Source organism: Molossus molossus, unplaced genomic scaffold (genome assembly GCF_014108415.1).
Source record: "Molossus molossus isolate mMolMol1 unplaced genomic scaffold, mMolMol1.p scaffold_m16_p_4, whole genome shotgun sequence".
NCBI lineage: Eukaryota > Metazoa > Chordata > Mammalia > Chiroptera > Molossidae > Molossus > Molossus molossus.
The window spans coordinates 106,086,100-106,111,640 of record NW_023425377.1 but is presented as its reverse complement, the minus strand read 5'-3'; the positions used below and the strand labels follow the sequence as shown (position 1 = coordinate 106,111,640).

At 39.2% G+C, this 25,541-nt stretch overlaps 1 protein-coding gene across 2 annotated transcripts in view; it reads right to left on the bottom strand.

Moving 5' to 3' along the window:
- Positions 1 to 6,963: 6,963 nt before the first annotated feature.
- Positions 6,964 to 25,541, bottom strand: part of SH3D19 (SH3 domain containing 19) — a 198,419-nt gene continuing 179,841 nt past the window's right edge. For both annotated transcript variants that reach the window (XM_036241679.1, XM_036241680.1), the window contains 8 exons: positions 23,556 to 23,628; positions 22,473 to 22,603; positions 19,426 to 19,487; positions 16,512 to 16,714; positions 15,996 to 16,048; positions 13,696 to 13,882; positions 12,925 to 13,022; positions 6,964 to 8,959 (listed from right to left, as the gene is read on the bottom strand). In XM_036241679.1, the coding sequence (XP_036097572.1) occupies positions 8,843 to 8,959; positions 12,925 to 13,022; positions 13,696 to 13,882; positions 15,996 to 16,048; positions 16,512 to 16,714; positions 19,426 to 19,487; positions 22,473 to 22,603; positions 23,556 to 23,628 (924 nt within the window). In that variant the 3' untranslated portion in view covers positions 6,964 to 8,842. The remainder of the gene's footprint in view (positions 8,960 to 12,924; positions 13,023 to 13,695; positions 13,883 to 15,995; positions 16,049 to 16,511; positions 16,715 to 19,425; positions 19,488 to 22,472; positions 22,604 to 23,555; positions 23,629 to 25,541) is intronic.

Sequence of the window (25,541 nt, the reverse complement as noted above, 5' to 3'; positions counted from 1 at the left end):
TCCTGAATCTGCTTGCAGTTGGGTTCCCTTCTTCCCCACACCACTCTAAAGGGGCTGTTGCTGTCAAGTTTACCTTTGATGCTAAGTCTAGTGGTTTTTATTTTTGAAGATTTTTCATTGACTTTTAGAGAAACATAAACATGAGAGGGAAATCTTATTGGCTGCTTCATACATGCCCCCCACTGAGGATCAAGTCCACAACCTGGGCATGTACCTTGACCCAGAATTGAACTGGCAACCTCTCAGTGCACTGGACAACACCCAACCCACTGAAAAACACTGGCCAGGGCCAGTGGTTCATTCTTGGTCTTCACTTTACTTGACCTCTAGTAATGATATTTGACAGTTGAAATCCTGTTTTTCTTAACTGTCCTTCAAAGTTTTCCTCCCAGTCTGGCCGGTGTGGCTCAGTGGTTGAGTGTCGACCCATGCACCAAGAATTCGCCAGTTTGATTCCTGGTCAGGACACATGCCCAGTTTGTGGGCCCTATCCCCAGTGGGGGGCATGCAGAGGTGGCCAATTGATGTTCTCTCTCATCAGTGTCTCTCTCCCTCTCCCTTTCTCTCAAATCAATAAAGAAAAAATTATCCAAGTTTTCCTCCCACATTACTGGTCACTCCTTTGCTGGTTCGTCCTCAGACCTTAGTGTGGTGGAGAGCCCTCGGACATTTACCAGTACTCACGTGGAAGTGACCTGTACCCTTTGTTTTTTTTTTGTATGTGGGGGAAAATGAGTCATGAGATGTCTCCATTTCGGTTAGGTTTTTAGCCTATCTATTGCCTCTAATTATTGACAGTAACACCAAGATTAGCAGATCAGTTTAAATTCACTTCCACAGGTTGTAATGAATAGTCTGGCCTTAGAATATGGGCTGCTTAGTTTGTCCCCGGCCCTGATCGGTCGTGCGGGTGGCAGCCACTCGATGTGTTCCTTTTGCATCGATGTTTCTCTCTCTCCCTCTCACTCTACCTGAACAAAAAGTGGAAAAATGTCCTCGGGTGAGGATTGAAAAAAAAAAAAATATGGGCTGCTTAAAGACCTGTACTGCACCTCCACTCCGTTGGACTTGTTCAGTCTGGGAACCTGGAGAGAATAATTGAGGTCAGTACAAGAAGTTTGAGTCTCGTGGATAATAGCTTTAATTAAATGCATGAGATTCTAACCTCTTTGTTAGATTAATCAGGAGCTGATGGAGGAGCACATTCATGTAAAAATTCTAGTTTGGCCAAGAGGGTGTCACGCAGAGGAGTAAACTGAGAAGCAATCAGCTATAGATCTAGGTGTTCTCGAATGCTCTTGTTAGGTATGCCAAGACTGATTCTCTTACTGCTCTATCTGGGCCATTTCTCAGGATTGTATTTGTGTCTGTGAGAAACCTTGAGGGATGAGGTAATGTATTCCCCTGGAAAAAGCCTTGTTTACCACTATAGTAGTGGTAAATCTTTTTTTTTGTTTTTTTGTTTTTTTATCCTCACCCGAGGATGTTTTTCCATTTTTTGTACAGATAGAGTGGGAGGGAGAGAGAGGAAGGGAGAGAGAGAGAGAGAAACATCGATGTGAAGGGACACATCGAGTGGCTGCCACCTGCTCGACCAACCAGGGCCGGGGACAAACTGCAACCGAAGTACGTGCCCTTAGTGGGAACCGAACCCGGGTCTCTCCGGACCGCAGGCCGACGCTCTAACCGCTGAGCCAAACTGGCCAGGGCAGTAGTGGTAAATCTTAGTGTTCCTTTTCTGTAATGCAATCCATTGTGATAGTTCTTTGCATCACTTCTGTGGGATTTGGGGGATGGTAAACACATGAACATGAAGCTCTGACTGTTGCTATTGCAGTGGTAATCAAGTCTTGTTTTTGATCCAGAAGTCTTGAGTCTTGCCAGTGTCCATGAAACTGGCAGGCTAGCTTTTTAAGCTAAGTTGGGTAAAATGTCAAAACAGCCCAGTTCCTAACATTTCCTTCCCAATTATTTTAAAGCAATATTTTGGCATGTATCTCTAAAATGGTGTGTGTGTGTTTTTTATAGTATATGTGCTGCTGAGGTGAGCACTCAAATGATTTCTTAAAGAGGAAACAACTAAATTTTTACAATTCCAGTCACCAATGTAATGGGTAGTTTTCTACTGGATATATAATAGGCAATGCAAGTGTGAAAGCTATGAAGGGTAGTTAGCTTCTATGCTAAGACTGTGAAGTTAAAAGTCAAGAATTACAGCAGGTGTCATTAGCTCTTAGAAGTCTATTTGCAGTACTGTAATTGTTTTGTGTCAAAATATAACCACAGTGGCTGAAACTGACAATACAAATGGACTGAAAAAAATGTTGGGCCTTTGCTCAGTGGTTAGAGCATTGGTTCAAGCACTGAAAGGTCATGGGTTCAATTCCTGGACGAGGGCACCTATCTGGGTTGCAGGTTTGATCCCTGCTTGGTTGAGGGTGTGCAGAAGGCAACCAATGGATGTTTCTCCCTCCACCTCCCACTAAAAATCAATGGAAAAATATCCTCAGGTGAGGATTAACAAAAAAAGTTGGTAAGGCCCAGCCGGTGTAGCTCACTGGTTGAGTCCTGACCCATGCACCAATAGGTGGCTGGTTCGATTCCCAGTCGGGGCACATGCCCAGGTTGTGCGCCGGATCCCCAGTGTGGGGCATGCAGGTGGCCAGTAGATGTTCTTTCTTATAGATGTTTCTATCTCCCTTTCCCTCTCCCTTCCTCTCTCTCAAATCAATAATGAAAAAATATTTAAAAAAAAGTTGGTAAGGATGTGAAGTAATGAACTCTCAAACATTAACAGTGGAGTGTAAAATGGTACAACCACTTTGGAAAACGGGTAGCTTTTTAAAATTAAAAAATTAAACACTTATTTTACCACTTAATTTTGCTCCTAGGTTTTTATCCAAAAGAAATAAAATCCTATGTGCACAGAAAGACTTGTTTAAGAATGTTCATACCAGTCAATTCTATCTCAGTAAAGCTGGGGGGGGGGGGGGGCGAGTTCAGACCAGCTTTTATTCATAATAGCTAAAAACTAGATAAAACCCCATAGGAGAAGGGATGAATTGTGGTATATTCATATGATGAAGTACTACTGAATAATAAAGGAAAGGAACTATTGTAGACACATTGGATAAATCTCAAAAATGTGTTTAGCAAAAGAATGCAGAAAGAAAGAACAGATGCTGTTATTCTCTTTTTATTAAGTTTCAGAACAGGCAAAATGAGTCTATGGTGATAGAAAACTACCTCCGCAAGGGGAAGAGGATGGGGGAGGAGAAGAGGATGTAACTGACTGCAAAGAGATGAGGAATTTCCTAGGTAGGGTGATGAAAATGTTCTATATATTGATGGTTATATGAGTATAATTGTCAAAACTCAGAACTGTACCTAGTTATCTGCATTTTATGCAAATCATACACTAATTAAGAAAAATAGGGGTGGGGTGGGAAGAGATAAACCAAAACTCATATGCACAACCAATCAACACAGACACTAGGCTGGAGAAGGCAGGAGGGAGGTGGGAGCGGGAAGGAGAGTGTCAATGGGGAAAAAAGGGATATCTGTAATACTTTCAACAATAAAAAATAAAAAGGTGAGTCTAGCTAGCTAGGTCATGGACTTGCTGCATTTTTGTGTCTGTCCTAATCTGGGGAATGCTTTCCACACAATGAACTTGGCCCTTCATACTATTCAAGTCTGGAACCAAACCTAAATACACTTTTCTTTTTTTCTGTTGTGGGTTTCTTGGTTGCCATGGTATTCACGACCTGACTCCACTATAGTTCTCTAGGCATCACCTCCAGGAATCATGTGGCCAGATCTGATCAGGATGCCCAGCGTTCCAGTGGTCAGGGTTAGTATTGCCTGATGGTAGTGATCCTCACTGCCAAATCCTAAAAAAGAAAATCTTACTTTGTGAAGCTGGGTACCAGCTTGAGTGATTTGGCTGCTGGCTTTGTAGGGGGAACATCAGTGTGCAGGCCTGCTCAGCAGGGACCCTGACTCTCATCTTCATTGAGGTACTCAGCTTCTATGATTTCATCATTACCTTTATTCTCTTTATAAAGAAGTCCCTTATGTCCGTCAAATAGAATATGATATAGAGGCCATGCATTCCCACCCACCAGGAATGGCCTGACACACCTGCATAGGGGCAATCATCCTACTTTGTAATTAGTCTTATAGATACACAGTGTCTTTGTGCTGTTTTCTTTTGTTCTCTGACCTTGCTCCTATTTCCTTATTGCAGTGGACAACTACGCTTTCTCGTAGCTCAACCAGGCCCCTCTGACCAGCAAAGATGGCATTCTCTTTCTGCTCCCCTACACTCACCTTCCCCTAGAGTGCTCTGCATATACAAATGAATTGGATAATTTTTTCAACCTCTATTTAGTTTTGATATTTCATGTCTAAAGAGAAGACACCACTGTCTCCCTAGTATAGTCTTAGGAACAGTACTGCGCTAAAGGGTTAGCCACACACTCAGGCTCTTTGGAAGTAATGACTCTGCTCTTCAGCTGTTGGCCAGTTGGGACCCTGGAGAACAATGTTGTGGGCATTGGTAACCCTTTGAACTGGGGCTATCCAATAAAAATCTTAGATATGACTAGAGAAATAAATGTAGTTGTTTCTTTTATTTTAATTATAAAGAACTAAATATGGACCAATAGTTTGGTATTAAGAGTGTCAATCAATTTGTTAAAACAGGATAGACGACTGGTAGGTAGCTGTCCTTTCTGAATTCTGAATTTAAATTATTACTTATCCTGAGAAATATTTCAGGATATTGCCTAGTTTGCAATATCTGAAGGTAAACAACCCGTTCATGGTGTACATATACTTATGATTCATTAAAAACAAACAAACAAAAAAACCCAGACTCTGAAATAAAAATTTACTAGCTTGACAGTGCTTGAGTTCATCTATTAGACTCCAAAATACTAAAGCAGTGTTTCATGCTACTTGTGTATGAAAACCTAGGTTTAGGATTGCTCTTCTGTTATCAAGAGCATAGCTCTACAGACACACCTCAGAAACAGAAAACAGAAAACCTTTTAAAAACAAAAATCTTGCCCTGGCCAGTTTGGCTCAGCGGTTAGAGTGTCGGCCTGCGGTCCGGAGAGGCCCGGGTTCGGTTCCCGCTAAGGGCATGTACTTCGGTTGCAGTTTGTCCCCGGCCCTGGTTGGTTGTGTGGGTGGCAGCCACTCGATGTGTCCCTTCATGTCGATGTTTCTCTCTCTCTCTCCCTTCCTCTCTCTCCCTCTCACTCTATCTGTACAAAAAATGGAAAAATATCCTCGGGTGAGGATAAAAAAAAAATAAAATAAAATAAAAAATAAAAACAAAAATCTTAAAAAAAAAAAGAACAATCCCTATTAATGCATCTATTAGTTCATGTTTGAGTTTCTGGGTAACATCAATATAAACTGTCTACATCAGTGGTTCTCAACCTTCTTAATGCTGTGACCCTTTAACACAGTTCCTCATGTGGTGACCCCCAACCATAAAGTTATTTTCGTTGCTACTTCATAACTGTAATTTTGCTACTGTTGTCTTAGGCGACCCCTGTAAAAGGGTCGTTCGACCCCCAAAGGGGTCGCGACCCACAGGTTGAGAACTGCTGGTCTATATAAAACTGAGAAACAGCAGGAATGGGCTTGAATAACATTCAAGGTTTTAATTTACTCTTTGTAACTTGTTCTAATCCTATTTATTATATCTAAGGACTTTTACAGGCCAAAAAAACAGATCAATTATACTTGTTTAACTGCTAAAGAGAAATGTACCATTTTTTGCTTTAGGTTCTGCCATACCTGTATGGCCTTAGGCAAATCATTTAATCTCTGCAGGTTGAGCTCAGGTTTGCAGACTCTCCTGGATGAACTTGCCATTAGGTGAGAGGTCCCTAGATGGTGCTGTTGTTCTGAAATAGGCTTTGTATTTTTTTTTCCCTCTATAATTACAGTGAAGTAAAAAGGCATAGGTTAGAAAATGATTTCCTATTCCGGAAAAATTAACTGTTAAGAGTTCATTCAATGGCATTCAAAATGGAATTAAATTATGAACTATATGTATTGCCCATATGCATTTCACATTAATTACAAGGAATAAACCATTAATGATTATACCAAGTATTCCATAATATGCCCATATAGCCTTCAGTATTTCTCTAGGTATATATACCTAAACTTAAGAAACTGAATAAAAACTAAGTAGTTATTGTTAAGAATACTGATGTATAAAACCATATATAAAGCATATTTTAAAAAATACCAGATCTAACAATTAATTTTGATAAATGCTGATACTTGGAATGTTTCAGACTATATTCAAAATCTGTGATTTCCATGAGCACAATGAAAGATTTATCACATTACCCCTCCAGCCATGTAAGTAAGCAAGGGCATCTTTTAATGAAATCTGGTGTCTTTTAGTGTTCAAAAGGGTAAGAATAATATATTAAATGATTTACCTAGTTTTAATAAAAAATAAAAAAACACACACGACGATTTGGAGAGTCTACTTTGAAGAGGCTTAGATGAACAATATCAGGTTTTCACCTAAAATTACTGAAGAGAAAAACAATGCATTCCTATTTTTCCCCTATGAAATTAACAGACTAAAAATTATGCTCGATCAATATACACAACAAGAAAGTACCTATGAAAACTCATACCAAACTACATTTTGTCTTGTCAGTTGAGTAAATAACAAATGACAAGCAAAGACTGTAGCATGATAAAATGAAATGACATAAAACCTGGGAATTTTTGTTTCAATAAAGATTTTTGTCAATAAATTGGGGAATGATATTAAATCTTAGTGTATCCAAGATAGTATTGCTATGTAAGTTATCCATCCATCCATCCATCCATCCATCCATCCATCCATCCATCCATCCAACCAACCAACCATCCAACCAACCTACCTTTATGGAGATTATATTGAGCAAACGGCTGGAGTTATAAAGAGAAGATACCATCTCTATTCTCAAAAAACTTAGTCTAGTATGAGAAAAGGACCTTGAAAAGTTGGGTTCAGTTTATTATAATGTCAAGTAGATTTACAACTATTGCACTTATCATTCTGCTGACAGAAGCCCAAAATTTAAGAGGATATTTTTCTCCAATAAAGCTAAGTTTTCATGATCTTTAATATAAGATGTTAAAATTACACAGGCAAAGAAATATACCTCATGTCCTTTTTCAGACACACATCCTACTTCCTATTATACAGCTTACTGCAATGGGAATTTAACTTGGATAATGCTTTGAGTCATCCATTTCTCATGAAATTACTCGAGTAAAATTTGACAAGAGTTTTCTTTATACTGTCTTCTTTGCCCAAAACATGTAGGAAAAAACAACCCCGTATCAATCAATTATAACCATATAGCTGGCAGATGACCTCTAATCAAAGACGAAGTAAATAACTCTTTTCTTATACAACTCCCATCTCATGTTCACATAATGGTCTGACCCTTGGTTACCTAACTTTTTGGACAATGGGAAACAATAACAAAAGCTAAAAAGTGGCCCAGTATATGAAACTCTTCTTAAAAATCGAAGAAAGTCATGAACATTATTGAGAAAGTGTTTTACATTTCTAATGAAATTCTATTCCATTGATCTATTTGGAAGATTGTCTTCAACCTATTTGGCTTTAGCCCATAAACTGGAATTGATTCAGTCCTATAAAGAACTGCTTTTATCTTAAGCCTGGCATGCATAACAAAGGATATAACAGGGAAGTGGTTTTTTATTTACTCTAATAATTGTGAAGGGATGAGTTGGGAAAAAACCCCAAAAGAGTATCAGCCTTCAGTCTTCTTAAATTCTTTTTCATTCTGATTATTTTGGGAAGAAATGAGCTGTGGAGGTTTGGCATTGTTTTCCATCTTAATACTTGCTCTGTATTCTGAGATATATGTGATTCATAATGTACCACTATAACAAGACACAGCTTTTATATATTACTGGGGTAACACAAAGAAAATGAATTTTTCTTTGGGTACCAGTAATTGTCAAAAGAATGATTGCAGATTCAGAAAATGTGCTTTATAACAACCCTGTATAAAGTATAAATGGAGGAGAGAAGTAAGTATGGCAGGTATGTGGAAGGCAGGTATGTGGAAGGGTTAGTCATATTAGCAAGGCATCTCAGGATGATTTTGGTTCTTTTGACTAAGATCCATCAAATTTTAACCCCCTACAAATCCTTGGACAAAGAGGAAACACTTATTAACACAAGAAGTATTTGGTGAGCATGAACTGATTTACCACATTCTTACACAAGCTTGAACTAATCAATAAACTACCCTCTCCTGAAGCAGGGATTTGCCCTGGTAATAAGCATAATGCACTCGAGCTATTAGAATTAATTTGAATATGAAAAATGAAATTTAGATTACCAACCATGTCCTGATAGTTACAGCATGTAGAATACTGAATGTCCACTTTTTAAACGAAAGTAAAAAATGAAGCATAGTTGACTTTTGCTGATGAAAATAGATGTCCAAACACAACTTTTGCTTGTCCGCCTCCCTGTGCCGCGCGTCACCAGGCGCTTTCCCTGGGGAAGTGTTTATCTCTTTGCTAATCCTGTCTGATATTTTCCTTGGTAGAACACTCGCTCATGGGTTTTCACTTGCACGTTTCTACTGTGAGTAAAAGCTAACTATGAAATCTAGATATTTTCTGCTTTCAGAAAATTCTAGTGTACCATGTACAGCATACATAGTTCTTTCAGTTTAAAAAAAATAGTGCAAAAAAACCATATCTGATAGTCGAAGTGATAGTTCAAGTGAGTTCTTGTGCCAAGGAACACAGTCAAGCTTCACCTTTAGCTGACTTGTAAAACCTGAACATAGGTTTTGGGAAATATTCCAGATTTTCCCATGAGTTCTCCGCTCATCCAGTCATCATCTACAGATTCCAGCTCTGTTATTATATCTCCAGCCTGTAAGAAGACAGGAATTGGAAATGATGATTAGTTTCTGTTGAGTATAAGCATGGTAGATAGCCCATCTGGAAAGGCATGTATAATCTTCTCTTTATTTAACTTACTTATTATGATTTGTTGAGAGGATTAAATGATATGCCATAAAGATAATCTATACCAAATGATGCCATTTTTTTCCTCAAAGCCCATTCCTTTGCCATTGTCACCCATGTTTCACTTTTATTTTCCTGCTTATATTTTGTGCCCCCAAATTCATTCCTAATTTAAATTCTTCTTTAATAAATAACAATACCAGCTATCATATATATGTATTTGTGTGTGTGTCTATATATGTACATATATACGCACACATGCTCCCCCCTCACTCCTCATCTAACAATTATTTCTTGAGCACCTACTGTATTTCAGATACTGTTGTTCTGGGCATTATGGACATGGCAATGAGTAAAAAACCCATTCTCGAGTGGGGAGACAACATAACAAGCTGTTGGTTGCCGTCTCAGTAGAGCAGTCAGGGAAGGCCCCGCTGAAGGTGACATTTAAGCAAAGACTTGGAGATGAGTGAGACGTGTTTACTGTATGCCTTGTCCTATTTTATAGGAATTAACTCATAAACAAGACTGCAGCCCTAGAGAGATATTTGTATAGATTTCCTTATTTTCTTTCTTTCTTTTTTTTTTTTTATCCTCACCTGAGGACATTTTTCTATTTTTTGTTCAGGTAGAGTGGGAGGGGGAGAGAGGAAGAGAGAGAGAAACATCGATGTGAAAGGGACACATCGAGTGGCTGCCACCCGCACGACCAGCCAGGGCCGGGGACAAACTGCAACCAAGATACATGCCCTTAGCGGAAACCGAACCCGGGTCTCTTGGGACCACAGGCCGACGCTCTAACCGCTGAGCCAAACCGGCCAGGGCTAGATTTCCTTAAAGAAAAGGAAATTTAAGCTCAGAGGGATTAGTAATTTGCTTAGTGTTACATGTCCACTTACTGGTAGAGACAGGACTGAAATGTGTGTGATTTCAGGGCCTATATCGCTAACCATGAGGCAATATGGCCACCACCTTTTACAGCAGACCTCTTCACTTAGAAAGGCTTTTACTCTAATTGCCTTTCTCCACACCCTGAACATTTTATAGTGTACATTTAGTCTTTCACATAATGGTTTTCTCCACCATTTGGTTTATTCCATCCTCCCTGGCCTCGATATCAAATTTGCATTCTTTCCTGTCTTACAGAGCTTTATCCTGATTCAGAAGACAGATTTATCCTCATCAGGACAGTCAGAGGGACTGTGTGTCTTATTCATGTGTGAATTATAATTCCTTTACAGATGACATGATTTTAAAAATTATCTCCTGAAACTATATTGTTCTTTATTGTTTCTAACTATTTCTTAGAATCTGTGTTTAAGATGCCATAACGGTCCAAAGTGACCCTGGCTACTTTAAAGAATATCTTTATCAGGCTAAATGGATTTATTTGTAGCCCTAGTACATAGCTCTCTGGAAAAATGGTTTGATTGGAGGCCTTTCTTTATGGAAAATGGAAAGGAAAAATGCTGACTATCAAATGTTATTAATTTTCTTTACTCTGCTAAAATCTGTAAAACTTCTGACTATTCAAAGTTTCTGTTATAAATAAGTTCCTTTTGGTTCCTAAATTACAACATAGTGGCTGACTAAAGCTATTTTTCTTAGCTCTGTTCGATATGTACATAGGATGTCAGTTTTCTGAAGGCTAGGACAGTTTTTAAAAAGTTTTATCTATTAATATTTTTGTGAATATTTAATAAATATTAATGATCAACAATACTGAAGGCAGAACAGAATCCCTTAACTAAAAATTCTAGAACTATCTTTTAGATAATGATGACTACCTATTTTCTGAAAAATACTGCGAATTGTTATTTATATGCCATAACTTAAATGAACGCCAAAATAATATCTGAAAAGTTTAATCCAGATTGTTCACTTGAAGTAACATTCTATGTAAAGATAAAAGGAATTAATTCTGAGCTACTGACTGTCAAGACTAAAAAGAACCAGGGCAATAGCTTCCAAACATTTGGATTTTAAGAACCAAGAAATTTTAACCTAGCTGGTGTGGCTCACTGGCTGAGTGTTGACCCATGCACCAAGAGGTTGCAGGTTTGATTCCTGGTCAGGGCACATAAATGAATGGGTGGCAGGCTTGATTCCTAGATTAGAAATATCTATCATTTACTAGTAATATATATTTTTAAAATATGTTTTTATTGACTTTATAGAGAGAGAGGAAGGGGAAGAGATAGAAACATTAATGTGAGCCCTGGCTGGTTTTGTTCAATGGTTAGAATATTGGCCTGCAGACCACAGAGTTGGTTTGATTCCAGTCAAGGGCACATACTTTGGTTGCGGTTTGGTTCCTGGCCCTGGTCAAAGTCGTGCAGAAGGCAACCAATTGATGTCTCTCTCTCACACTGATGTTTCTCTCTCTCTCCCTTCCACTGTGTCTGAAAATAAATGGAAAAATATCCTCGGGTGAGGATTAAAGAAAAAGAAACATCAATGAGAGAGAATCACTGATCGGCTGCCTCTTGCATGTCCTCTACTGGGAATTGAGCCCACAACCCAGGCATGTGCCCTGACCAGGAATCAAACCAGGACCTCTCAGTCCATGGGATGATGCTCAATCCACTAAGCCACATAGGCTGGGCTATTGACAATATTTTATAATAAAAATGACATTTTGATATGAAAAAGATAAAAGAAGTTCTAAGAAAGGAAAACCCCATCACAAAACAGGAAAGTTAGCAACCTTATAACATCTCAGCATGCCCCTTACACTCCATGGGCCCCAAAGACTGCACATACCCAGTATCATCTTGTTTTCCTCATTTTGTTGTAGACAGGTGAAAACCTTGTTTGGGCTCCCACTGTTTTAAGACTCATCTTGTCCAATCACTCCTTGATGCTTTCATTCTCTCTATGGCATTGTGGCTCTCTGAATATCTCCAGTGCTGGAGAATTTACCGCTGTCTGACACAGGCTCTCCTGAGAGCAACGACTACTAAACTTACCCTCCTTCCTCTGGCACAGTCCCAAAGTACTATCGAAGGGGCTTTCCTCTGAGTGTGATCCAACTATGGACTGGGGAAAACAGGATCATGAAAATATTTTGTTTTTACTTAAAAAAAAAAAGACGTACTCTTTGATGAAGTAAAATTAAGGTTAAATTGTACTCTTCTAATAATACCCTTGGAAAAGTAGCTTAACCTTTTGGGATCATTTTCCCGTCAGTGTCTTTCTGGACAGGACTCTGGTGTCTTATGAGGCCCTGGTGCAGTGGCCAATTGCACTAGGTACCAACTGATTTCTCCACTGATTTCATAGACACGACAATAGCAGGCTACAAGGATCATGTAGAGAATTATCTTTACTTGGGCTACCAATGAAAACTCCAGTATTACTAACATCTCATGTTATAGGGCCTAAGTATAGGGAATTCGTTTGGGGATTGTGGGGCTATGAAGCCAACAAGGTTTTCTCTGAATACCTAAACACCTTGCTGATTATTTATATTTGCCCTATTCACTTTGTCTAATCTTGTTCTTTAGATTTAGGGTATGAGATCTGTTCATTCCTTTTTAAAAATGTTTTATTGATTTTGTTCAGAGAGAAAGGAAGGGAGAGAGAGATAGAAACATCGATGTGAGAATGAAACAGCGAGTGGCTGCCTCCTGCACGCCCCCCACTGGGGACTGAGCACACAACTCAGGCATGTGCCTTGACCGGGAATTGAAGCAGGACCTCTCAGTCCATGGGATGATGCTCAATCCACTGAGCCATACTGGCCAGGCTAGAGAGATCTGTTCACTTTTGGCAAATGGTCTATATGCCACTCAAATGTTCCACCCTTCAATAGGAGACGTTTCAAAATGTATAGCTGCTTAATACAAGTACAAAAATATACATTCTAACCTTGAAGGAAAGCTCATCTTCATTCTCCCCGTGGAAATCATACAAGGCTTTGGCCTTCCTCCCCTTCAGTGCTATAGGAGACATACTTTTCCCGTCAGCTGTGAAGACACCAAAATAAAGAAAGACACTGCACTAAAACTCAAATCAAATATTTTAAGAAACCCTTTGTCATTCTCAGGATGGAATATTTACAATTAATTCTCAATTTATTTAACTTGCAAAAAGATGAAGGATGTTCTTAGCAGGAAAAAATTATAGAAAATATATTTAGTAGACAAAATTGGCCATTATCAAGGGAACATATTTTTGTCTTTTTTTCTCTATAACTCTAACAAAGTATATGAAGAAGAGAGTTTATAAAACTTTATGAATCCACTCTTTCAAATGTAGGCAAACAACTTAAACTGAGCATGGCCAAAGGGAAAAAAATATATATATCGCTTTACAGGTCTTGGGCTCCCGCCCTGGCCGGTTTGACTCAGCAGTTGGAGTGTTGGCCCATGGACCAGTGAGTCGCGGGTTCGATTCTGGTCAGGGGCATGTACGTCGGATGTGATTCGTCCCCGGCCCTGGTATGGGGTCGTGTGGGAGGCAGCCACTTGATGTGTCCCTTTCACATTGATGTTTCTCTCTCTCTCTCCCCCTCCCACTCTATCTGAACAAAAATGGAAAAATGTCCTTGGGGAGGATAATAATAATAATAACAACAACAACAACAAAGGTCTTGGGCTCCCCTTAGAGAGTAAGAGGCATTTTCAGGAGTTGCCATACCTGGGCAGGGCCGGACAAAGACTGCTGGGAAGATCCCCTCCCTGTCTCGAAGTCTGCCCTTGTACCAGTCGGAGTCCAGACGCTCAAGGATCAGGATTCGCTCTCCTCTCCTGAAGGGTAAGTCATCACTGGTTTCTGCCATAAAACTGTGAAGAGCTTCACACCATTCTCCAGAAAGACTGCTATCCTATTATAAATAAGATGTTTGATAAGAAAAATGAGATTTTATTTGAAACTGATTTCTATAAAACTTAAAAAACAGTGGGGGAAAAAGCTAAGGGGTTATAAGATTTCAAAGCCTGAAGGCTTCTTTTAAAAATTTTTATTTTTTTAATCCTCACCCGAGGATATTTTTCTATTCTTCTTCAGATAGAGTGGGAGGGAAGGAGAGAGGGAGGGAGGGAGAGAAACATCTACATGAGAGGAACACATCGACTGGCTGTCTCCTGCACGACCCCGACCAGGGCTGGGGACAAACTGCAACCGAGGTACGTGCCCTTGACCGGAATCAAACCCGCAACTCTTTGGTCCGTGGGCTGGGGCTCTAACCGCTGAACCAAACTGGCCAGGGCCTGAAGGCTTCTTTACATCACCCAACACTTGATGTTACTATCAAGTTTCCAAAATTAAAATTTCTAATAACTTTTTATCTTAAAATAAAATTCTATATAACAGATGTGATAAATTTGTGGCTTTTCTGCTTTTAAGGGATTTTTAATACTTAAGCAAAACGTTTTTTTCTAATTATGATCTATGATTCTAGTTAAACTTTAAAAATTAGGTAAAAACATATAATATTCATGTATAGTATTTATGACACTAAGAAAAAATTCTGGTTAAGGCATATAATTTCCTGGGAAACTTCTCAATTATGAAGGATCAGAATGGGCAGTCTGGCCCTGGCCGGTTTGGCTCGGCAATTAGAGCAACAGCTCACGACCCGAAGGGTCCTGGGTTAGATTCCCGGTCAAGGGCACATATCTGGGTTGCAGGTTCGATCCTCAGACTTGGTCAGGGTCGTGTGGGAGACAACCAACCTATGTGTCTCTCTCACATCGATGTTTATCTGTCTCTCTTCCTCCCTCCCTCCCTTCAATTCTATCTAAAAAAATCAATGGAAAAATATCCTCCAGTGAGGATTCACAACAAAAAAGAATGGGCAGTTTGTTAATTCCTAGGTCTTTACTTAATTCAGAAGCTGTCAGATTCCATAGCACAGGACTTCATTAATTCACACTTTTAATTTTATGAGGTGTCATTAGCTCTGGCAGAACAACCATCCCAATCCGGTGGGCTAATATGATGGAACATGCCAACAAGAATGCTCTTACCCCGAACACATCAGAGGAAGGTTTTGCTCTGTGAAGAGGCATGTTTGCCAAATTGAGAGGGGAGCCCTTTGTTCAAGAAGCTCAACCAGCTGAGCTACCTGGCCAGGACTAGTATGTAAAAATTTTATACCAGTTTTCTCTCTCTCCCATTATAAAAATAATCAAATGCTCCTAAATATTTGGTATGTTTGGAAATGAATGAAGAAGTGCGGAAAAAAACCCCACCCACCTATAATCTTACCACTTAGGGGCAACTTAATGTCAATAAATATATTTCCTCCTAGTCTTTTTATGCTATATTTTTAATTTCCTATAGCATTTTCTTCCCTAGTTTTTCATGGCCTCAGAATATTCTTCCAATAATGATCCTATTTAGATTGTTTCCAATTTTTTCCCTATTATAATAATACCACTCTGATTATCCTTTTTTTTTTTTTATCTTCACCCGAGGACATTTTTGCATTTATCTTCAGATAGAGTGGGAGGGGGAGAGGGAGGAAGAGAGAGAGAGAAACATCAATGTGAGAAAGACACATTGAGTAGTTGCCACCACACAATCCCAACCGGGGTCGGGGACAAACTGCAACCAAGATACATGCCCTTAGCAGGAACCGAACCCAGGTCTCTCTGGACTGCAGGTTGAAGCTCTAACCACTGAGCCAAACTGACAAGGCAATTTTTTTAATTATTAAAAATATAAATAAATATAGCGATGGGCAAAAGTGAGTTTATAGTTGTAATACAAATGAATAATACAAAAATTAGTAAATAATAATATAAGAAGAGTAAACTGTTTCATGTACTTGCAACTGTAAACCTACTTTTGCCCACCCCTGTATTTATTTCAAACATTTACTATATAAATTGAAAAATGGTTTTATAATATTTCCTCTGGATAATTACAATTTTAATATTCCTCTCAGGGTTGAAACCTGGCTTTCATTACAGATATCTATTCAAGCAGCCTACCTGAGAATTTGCTCCAGAATCTTCTTTATTGGTCTTCGGTGGTACCTTTGTACCTATGTTTAAAAAAAAAAGTCAAAACCTCAGATGTAAAGACCATATAGTAGTAGAGAAAAACTAGGGGAAAGTGAAAAGTCTGGGATTGCAACCAGGCTCTTCATGTCTTGGCTCTATAACTCTGACCAGCACTCCCCTCTCTGGGCTTTTCCCTTTACTGTGAAGCGAAGAAAGATGCCATTAGTTTACACAAGAATCCCTTTCTGTTTAAAAGTCTATGATTCTTCATCTGCCATTTCTGGTATGAAGCTATTGCTAATCACCTAAAACACCAACACCAGCTCTCTGAGAGATACCCTAATAAGAGATATCCCACACAAATGACCATTTTAGAACAGTTTTTCCCTCTACCTTAAAAAATCTTTCAGTGTGGACAATTATGCAGCTCAAGTACTATTCTATTAATTTGGTTTATTTCAATTAGGACGAAACATAATAAAAAATAGTATTCTCTATACTCACTTAAAACATTTGTACCAGAGGTGGGATGATCCTCAACGAGTTCCACAAAGTTAAGGGGGAAAATCCCAGTTCTGCCCCGTAGTTCTCCTCTGGCCCACTCTTCATTCACATATTCTTTAAGAACAATAGTTTCTCCCTCCAAGAAAGTTAACTCGTCCTTCTGGTCTCCAAAGTATTCAAACCGAGCAACACATCTTGGACCTCTGAACAAAGATTACATTTGTGATTAAAACAATGAGATATCCCCTCACACTTGTCAGAATGGCTGCCATCAACAAATCATCAAACAACAAGTGTTGGCGAGGGTGTGGAGAAAAGGGGACTCTAGTACACTGCTGGTGGGAATGCAGACTGGTGCAGCCACTATGGAAAACAATATGGTGTTACCTCAAAAAATTAAAAATTGAACTTCCATTTGACCCACTTCCATTTGATCCCACTTCTAGGAATATACCCTAAGAAGCCTGAAACACCAATCGGGAAGAATATATGTACCCCCATGTTCATAGCAGTGCTATTTACAATTGCTAAGATCTGGAAACAGCCCAAGTGTCCATCAGTAGACGAATGGATAAAAAAGCAGTGGTACATATACACAATGGAGTACTATGCAGCTGTAAGAAAGAAAGAAAGATCTCTTATCCTTTGAGACGACATGGAGGGACCTGGAAAGTATTATCCTAAGCAAAACAAGCCAAGCAGAAAAAGATAAATACCACATGATCTCACTTATTTGTGGAATATAATGAATATAACAGTCTGAGGAATAGGGTAGACTCTGAAACATGGAAGTAGGGTACAGACTGACAACCCTCAGAAGAGGGGGTGGTGGGGGAGGGAAGAGATAAACCACAGAACTCACATGCATATATGCATAACCAATGGACATGGACAACAAAGTCAGGGACGGGGCAGGGGCGATGGGGAGGAGGGTGCCAATGGGGTTAAAAAGGAGAAACATCTGTAACAAAAATAAAATTAAAAAAAAAAAGGCAACAAAAAATGAAAAATAAAAAAAAAAATCACAAAGATTACATTTGTGGGTTAAACTAGAGAGAACTAATTTTCAAAATGATTTAAAGTCTTCAGTCTTTCAATAAATATTCTGTTTACTATGGAACAAGGTATACTAGGCATAATTTAAACTTTTTCATGAAAAAGGATAAGTTGTATTTCTAAATCATAGTCCTTACTTTTCAGATATGAATGAACCTGTTCACCTAGACAGGCTAAAGTCAGTGTCACAGAGACATGCAGAATTCCTAAGGTGGTGTTCAGTTTACACTGCCATGTCTCATGATCACTTTTCCTGCATTACAGAATCTTCCCAGTCTCCATGTCTTTGTATTCTTGGATATAGTAACCCATGGCCTAGTCTGAACCCTGTCAATTATAAATGCACTGGGTTTAGAGGGGCTAATGCTGAGAATCTCAGGGCAAAATATCAAACTTCCATGTATATAGAGACAAATGGTCTTCAAAACTAGAAGGTCTGACTAAAACAGAAACTCGGCACACTATCTTATAACACTTAATCTTTTACTTAACACTGTTGTTTTAAAATGATGTTTGTATCTCCTTTAAAAAGGCTTCATTTCTGAGAATTAGAACAATCCTTAAATGATCTGCAATTTTGACTGAAAAGAAGATAAAATCAGAGATAAAACTGTGTTTCTAGAAGGCATGATTTAACATCAACCTTCCCTTTGAGGCATTAGAAAGGAAGTTTCAATAGCAGCAGGCTAAGGAGATGCACCTGCCTGAAGAGAAAAGGTTGGTACTGCTCCAATCAAATTCTGATTTAAGTCGGGTCAATAGACCAAAGGCTGTGAAAGCCCACTTCAAATTCAACCTGTGGACACATTAAATGCAGCTTAAAAATAGGAAAAAAATTGAACATGAAATAGAATTCAACTATTGTGGCATCAGAAATTTTCTTATTTGTGGTAACCTTTGCATTTATTTTCTAAAGTCCTCAGGGAGCATCTCCTTATGTCTGACCTATTCAAAGACAGGTTTACAGTCTTCAGCTGGTTGTGAATTCTATTATTTTGCTCATTTAACTGGAACATAAAGTTGCACTGTGGCAGTGTTTTAAACCACAAAAAAGTTACAATGATGCATAAAAGGGCACATAAATTTATGAAAAGGTCTTCAGACATAAAGGAAGACCCCTCCAACTTAACTCTTTTACTTTTTTCTAGTTCCTCTTAAAAAACAAAACAGTGCAAAATGTCTAGCAGTTTTTGTAGGGTTCATATTTCTATGAGGTTAAATATTTTCTATGACAAGAGTTGTGAACCTTCTAAAACTGTGTTGGCAGATAAACACCAGACGGCCAAAATAAGATACACTGATGGCCCTAGCCGGTTTGGCTCAGCGGTTAGAGCGTCGGCCTGCGGTCCCAAGAGACCCGGGTTCGGTTCCCGCTAAGGGCACGTACCTCGGTTGCAGTGTGTCCCCGGCCCTGGTTGGGTTGTGCAGGTGGCAACTACTCAATGTGTCCCTTTCGCGTCGATGTTTCTCTCTCTCTCTCTCCCTCCCACTCTATCTGAACAAAATATCAAAAGAAATGTCCTCGGGTGAGGATACAAAAAAAAAAAGATACACTGATGACAAACTGTCTCTGCCCAACCAGAGGCCAGGCTGTGGGAAGCAGCAGGTGGACTCCTTGTGGCTGTCTACATGTCCTGTAGTGATGTGAGGAGTTCCTTCTGTCAGTTTGTATCAGTATGTTGAATTTTCTTTAGCATTTTAATCTATTATAGTTTTTAAACACCTAAAATTTTCTTCATAATTAAAAAGACACACTGGAAATCAATAATCACACATATAAAGTGTTTAAGCTTGGTAATTATGATATAAATGCTCACCTCCTTTGCATTTTGTGCAAAAGAACACAAATAAAACTTACTTATTAACACAATGAGATGAAACTGATTCTCTTTTCCCATTTCCTCCTTCTGGAACATCCATCTAGGAAAGACAAATCAAGGCAACACATGTATTCCCTCAGATTTCAGTGAGATGAGTTTAAGGCTAGGTAATTAGGGATGTACGATAGAAATTAACCAGTTCAGACAGGTGTTGAACTGATTAAGTGATCCCAGAGGTGCTAAAGGTAAGAAATCTAGAATCTGGGTTTTGAAAAACAACAACAACAACATAACTTGCTTAAATAGCTAAGCAATCCTTTTCTTATTTGCTGGAATAAGCACATTAATATCTTTCTACCCCCTGACTGAGTTTTACCTATCCCATACCCGTTAAGTTGAAAACTTCAGATGAGATGGATTTAAGGTCGAGACCAGGCATCAGGCATTTGGGCACCACTACCACACCTATTCAAAGTGTTGGCAGAATTCTGCAGTACTTTCCTAACCCCAAAAGAAAAAATTTTAATCAAACTTGTGAATTCTCTCCATTTTCATAACTCTGGAACATTTTTCCCCACCAATGTGGACAGGAAAGGAAGTAAGGAATTAGTACTCAGTGAGCATCTACTAAGTGGCAAGCACTTTATACAACACCTCATTTATAAGGCTCAGTGAACCTAGACTGTGATAATATATTTAACTATAGTGTATTCAGTCTGAAAACCACTGAAGGCTCTGAGGTCTATATTAAATAAATCAGTGCCTTTCTTGATAAATCTAAAAGCTCAAAGTTTTAAAACAGCTTTTTAAACTTGTAGGCTTAGAAATAATACTTATACCAATAATGTGGCAGATTCAGTGTGACTGATTTTAGTGAGGTAAATTGTGCTTCAAAAGTACTCCTACACTGGGCAGAAGAAAAATGAGGAAGAGTGCTAAAATGCTAAAACTAACATTCTTCTTCTTCTTTTTTTTTTTTGTACGTGCCCCTAGCAGGAACCAAACCCAGGACTCTCTGGTCTGCAGGTGTCAACGCTCCAACTGCTGAGCCAAACCGGCCAGGGCAAACTAACATTATTCTTAATGTTAATTTAGAGAACATGGTTGAATTTTTTCCAAAGAATCAGGGCACATATACTGGACAATTTTTTTAAAAAAGAATAATTTATTGATTTTTAGAGGAAGAGAGAGGGGGAGAGAAAAAGAGAGAAACATCAATGTGAGAGCAGAACACTGATTGCCTGCCTCCTGCATGCTCCCTTACTGGGGATTGGGCCTGCAACCCAGGCATGGGCCCTGACCCAGAATTGAACCAGCGACCTCTTGGTGCTTGGGAGGATGCCCAACCAACTAGCCACACTGGCCAGGGCTATACTAGACAATTTTTAAGGCCAACATTTTATAATTCAAGAGACTCAAACTCATTTACAATGGAAAAATACAGGTTCTCTGTTATATTTGTTTTCTAAGTCTCCAATGTAATGGAAAATTATTTGCTCTCCACAACCCCCCCATAATAGCTGTTAATGCTCAACTATTTAAGTGAGCTTTACTGACATTTTCGAGTATCAGTAAGTTATATCAGAGACTGAGCCATACTCCTCTCATCGTTACAAAGTGGTTGTCTTTATATTTTATCCCCATGTTTCACAGCCACCTGGGCTTAGCACTTACAGGGCTCAACTACACAGGTCTGGTTTTTTAAATCCTTACCTGAGAATATTTTTCTATTTATCTTCAGATAGAGTGGGAGAGAGAGAGAGGGAGAGAGAGAAAAACATCGATGCGAGAGGGACACATTGGTTGCCTCCCACAGGACTCCAACCAGGGCTGGGGACGAACCACAACAGTGGGATGTGTCCTTGGTTGTAATCAAACCCGCGACTCACTGGTCTGCGGGCCGATGCTCTACTGCTGAGCCAAACTGGCTGGGGCACAGGTCTGCTTTTATAGGTTAGGCTGTGAGGGTGTATAAAATTCTGACAATTTAATATAATTTTTCCCAATCAGATCTGAAATTACCATGTGAAAAAACATTAATGGACCACTACCTCCAATGAAAGTGCGTTAGTGTTATGAAGTCTATTTTTATAAAAGATGGAAATAAATGAAATGAAAAGAATGAAAGAAACCAAAAACAAGGTGTACTTCAAAGAAAAGAAAAAGTGGTACTGTAATTTCAAAGAACATTCCTTCAGGACAATCTTGTACCTTTTAATCTTGTTACTGAGTTTTTCAAAGAATTAACATCTATTTTTAAGTGTTTACCAACAACCCTTCAAGAATAGCTGATCTGCCCTGGCCGGTTTGGCTCAGCGGTTAGAGCGTTGGCCTGCGGTCTGGAGAGACCCGGGTTCGGTTCCCGCTAAGGGCACGGTTGCAGTTTGTCCCCGGCCCTGGTTGGGTCGTGTGGGTGGTGACCATGCGATGGGTCCCTTTCACATCGATGTTTCTCTCTCTCTCTCTCTCTCTCCCCCCCTCCCACTCTATCTGAACAAAACATCGAAAAATGTCCTTGGATGAGGATAAAAAAAAAAAAGAATAGCTGATCTGCCCTGGCCAGTTTGGCTCAGTGGTTAGAGGGTCAGCCTGCGGTCCAGAGAGACCTGAGTTCAGTTCCCGCTAAGGGCACATACCTCGGTTGCAGTTTGTCCCCAGCGCTGGTTGGTCGCGCGGGTGGCAGCCACTCGATGTGTCCCTTTCATGTCGATGTTTCTCTCTCTCTCTCTCTTCCTCTCTCTCCCTCCCACTCTATCTGAATAAAAAATGGAAAAATGTCCTCATCAGGTGAGGATTAAAAAAAAAAGAATAGCTGATTTACCTGTTCACCTGGAGTGTTTTTTCATCTTAGGATTTCAGATAGCATTTAGAAATTAATTTCTAGTACCCCATAATATATTAACAATTAACCATTATCTAGGTGAACAAACGTTTATTTTTGGAATTTTCCAAACACCAAATGAATCAATGGAGGAAAGAGAACGAGAACCCAAGAATCTAGGCTTTCTGGTTACTTTTTCCAAACTGCAGGTTACATAGAACCCATTGAACATATGACCAATTAAAACAATCATGACCCACTTACAATTACTTTGACATAGTTGGCAGGAAATACCCCAGTCTGGTTTCTACATTTCCCTCTGTACCAATCTGTATCTATTTTTTCCAGAAGATAAACAATTTCTCCAGAAGTGAGATTCAAATCATCAACTTGCTCTGTAAAACAGAATTATAATTATGTATGATAAATTATTCTGGTTGCAGATTTGATTAAAGCAGCGCACAAAGTAGTATTTAGTTCTGTCCACTGAGGCGTTATGTTCTACTAATTCTGAGAACAGATTATACTAATCAAATCAACTTAAAAATATATCTTTTTTTATATTGCTGTTATGAGCTTCCTTTTTTAACATCAAGTTAGATACATTTATCACACATTGACTGATAGGAAATAGTTTAAAAAACCCCAAACATTGTGCCGGTCAATGATTCCTACTGTGCCAATAAAAACCCTTTGCTGAATACATATTAAACAATGAAAGGGTTTTAAAGACATGGTGTAATACTCTTATTGTTCTCAATCATGCTTAAAAACCACTGCAATCTCAAAATATTAACTAAGGGAATACTACAGCTCTTTAGCAAGTATATTTACTCTCACTAAAACAAAAAGTAGTCTACCAAGTGGATTAGATAAAGTTATAAATAAATCAGGAGTTTACCTGTAGCCTTGGGTATAAAAGGTATTTAAAAATTGATTTTAAAAATTTATATTTTCATTTCACAACTAATAGCTGAGCAATGTGTATAGGTTTTATAATTCTCAGGAGAAAAGAACTTCATTTATTAAATTAGAAATAATTTCACTATAATAGTTCACTGGTACCCACTGTTTTGAAAGAGTTAAAAAGTTTGCAACTGGTAGTAATTTGCTGTTTGTTCGTGCATATGGAAAACATTCTCTCTTACTCTCTCATGGGGAGTTTCAAAAGCAAGGTATCAGCTGGGTACAATCAACCATTCCTGAAGTGGGTGATTGATCAGATGGCCTCCAGCCTAAGACTCTGTTACACAGAGAATAGAGAAGGGTATCCCTCAGGGTTAACCCAAGGGGGATGCCTGTGTCTGGATCCTGAGGGCTCTACCATTTTATTATTTATGTCCTTACCGGCTGGAAAATCATGAAGAACAATAGCATGAGGAGTCCTGCCGTCAACAGGCTTCTGAGGAAGGCTTGGATCCTTAGGGGGAAAACAGAGCTGTGAATGAAGTATGCAGGACGGATGCTGGATTTACATTCACTCTGAGACCCATTTTTTTTTCCTCATTAGAGTCCTCTTGACATTATGAGTACAAGATGCAAAACATATAGTTGAGCCAAATAAGAGAATCAATATAAGTTGAAAAGGCATGTGTCCTTGCCAAGGGAAGACAGAAATAACTCTCCATTATAATATTCTCCAGCATTTTTTAACAAAGAGAGTTAAACAAAATGGAATTACTCAACCCCCACCCCTCAGCACCTACTTTACACTGAAGCAGTGGTCTTTGACCTCTTTACCTATCAGGGGTAGCTTTTTCTTAAAACTGTGACAGGATTAAATCTTAAGAATAGAGCCTTAAAAGTTGTATCTTCATTAAGATGGGAAAAGAAGAAAGTTCTGCAATTGATATGCTTCCCTTCATAATGAAAAGAGTAAAACCCACTTCATTTATTACCACTTAACTGAATGTTTCCTCTGATATAATAGCCGCCAACACTACACCTCCTATGCCTGGCCTGGATATTCTACTTCATCTGAATGGTTTATTCAACAGCAATTCTAAGTAAGCTAGCAAACAGAATTCAATATTCTCTCACTATCTAGCCAACTGTCATAAACTGGCTAGAGGAGAGGGGAAAATTGAAGAGTGACCTTTTCTTATTAAGGAGCAGTTGTTATTTTCAGGCTAATAATCCCTATCATCATCATCACCATCAAATCTGACTGAAGGATATTATCTGGAGTTACAATTTTAAAACTCTTTAATACTGACTGGCAAACTCACGAAATAAACATAGGCAGGTTTTTGTGCCCCTTCTCATCTCTTCATCTCCTTCAATGACTCTTGTCCCCTCAGGGGTGTCCCCACACTTCTATTCCTCTGCCCCTCCTCTGGCCACGACATGCCCGGTAGAACAGACTGCATTGTGGATGATGGTCCGCCTTCTCCATTTCCACCATGCGGTACCTCTGCTCAGATCTTTTCTACATCTCATCTGCTCTTTCAACCAAAATGCACCTGTGGAGGCATGCTGCATTCTCTCAAGTTGGGTAACTGAAATACCAATTTAGGTCAAGACAGTAACAGCTAATGGCAGTTTATTATGAGTTTATCAAAGCGACACTGACATTTTCTTAGGGGTTTCTCAGTGCTTTCCCCTAAATGAATGAGCATCACGGGAATTTCAGAGATTATGGAAAGAAATTGTGAGATATTTTAGAAGTCCGGAGGGGTTTTAAAAATTATTATTTATATAACTTATTACATTTTCCCTGATTTACATCTGTGGAAAAGGAATGATTATTCAATAAATTGTGTTAGGCTAACATCTGGTCAAGATGGTAGTAAGTGTAGGTAAATGCGGTACTTGTCTCCTCCCACAACCACATCAAAATTACAACTAAACTACAGAACAACCATCATCCAGAACTGCCTGAAATCTAGCTGAACAAAAGTCCTATAACTAAGGATATAAAGAAGAAGCCACACTGAGACTGATGGGAAGGGTGGAGATGCAGAAAGGGATGGTCCCACACCTACCTGTGGCAGATAAAGAGTGGGAGGGATATGCTGCTACAGAGGTCCTTCTTGAGGAGTGAGGGGTCCTAGCCCCACACCAGGCCCCCCAGCCCAGGGTTCCAGTGCCAGGGCACATATAAGAATTAACCAATAAGCCCTGGCTGGGTATCTCAGTTGGTTGGAGCATTGTCCCATGTACCAGAAGGTTGTGAGTTGGATTCCTAGTCAGGGCATATCCCTAGGTTTTGGGTTTGATCCCCGGTTGGGGTGTGTACGGGTGGCAACTGATTGATGCTTCTCTCTCACATTGATGTTTCTCTTTCTCCTTTCCCCACCCTCTAAAAATCAATGAAGACATATCCTTGGGGGA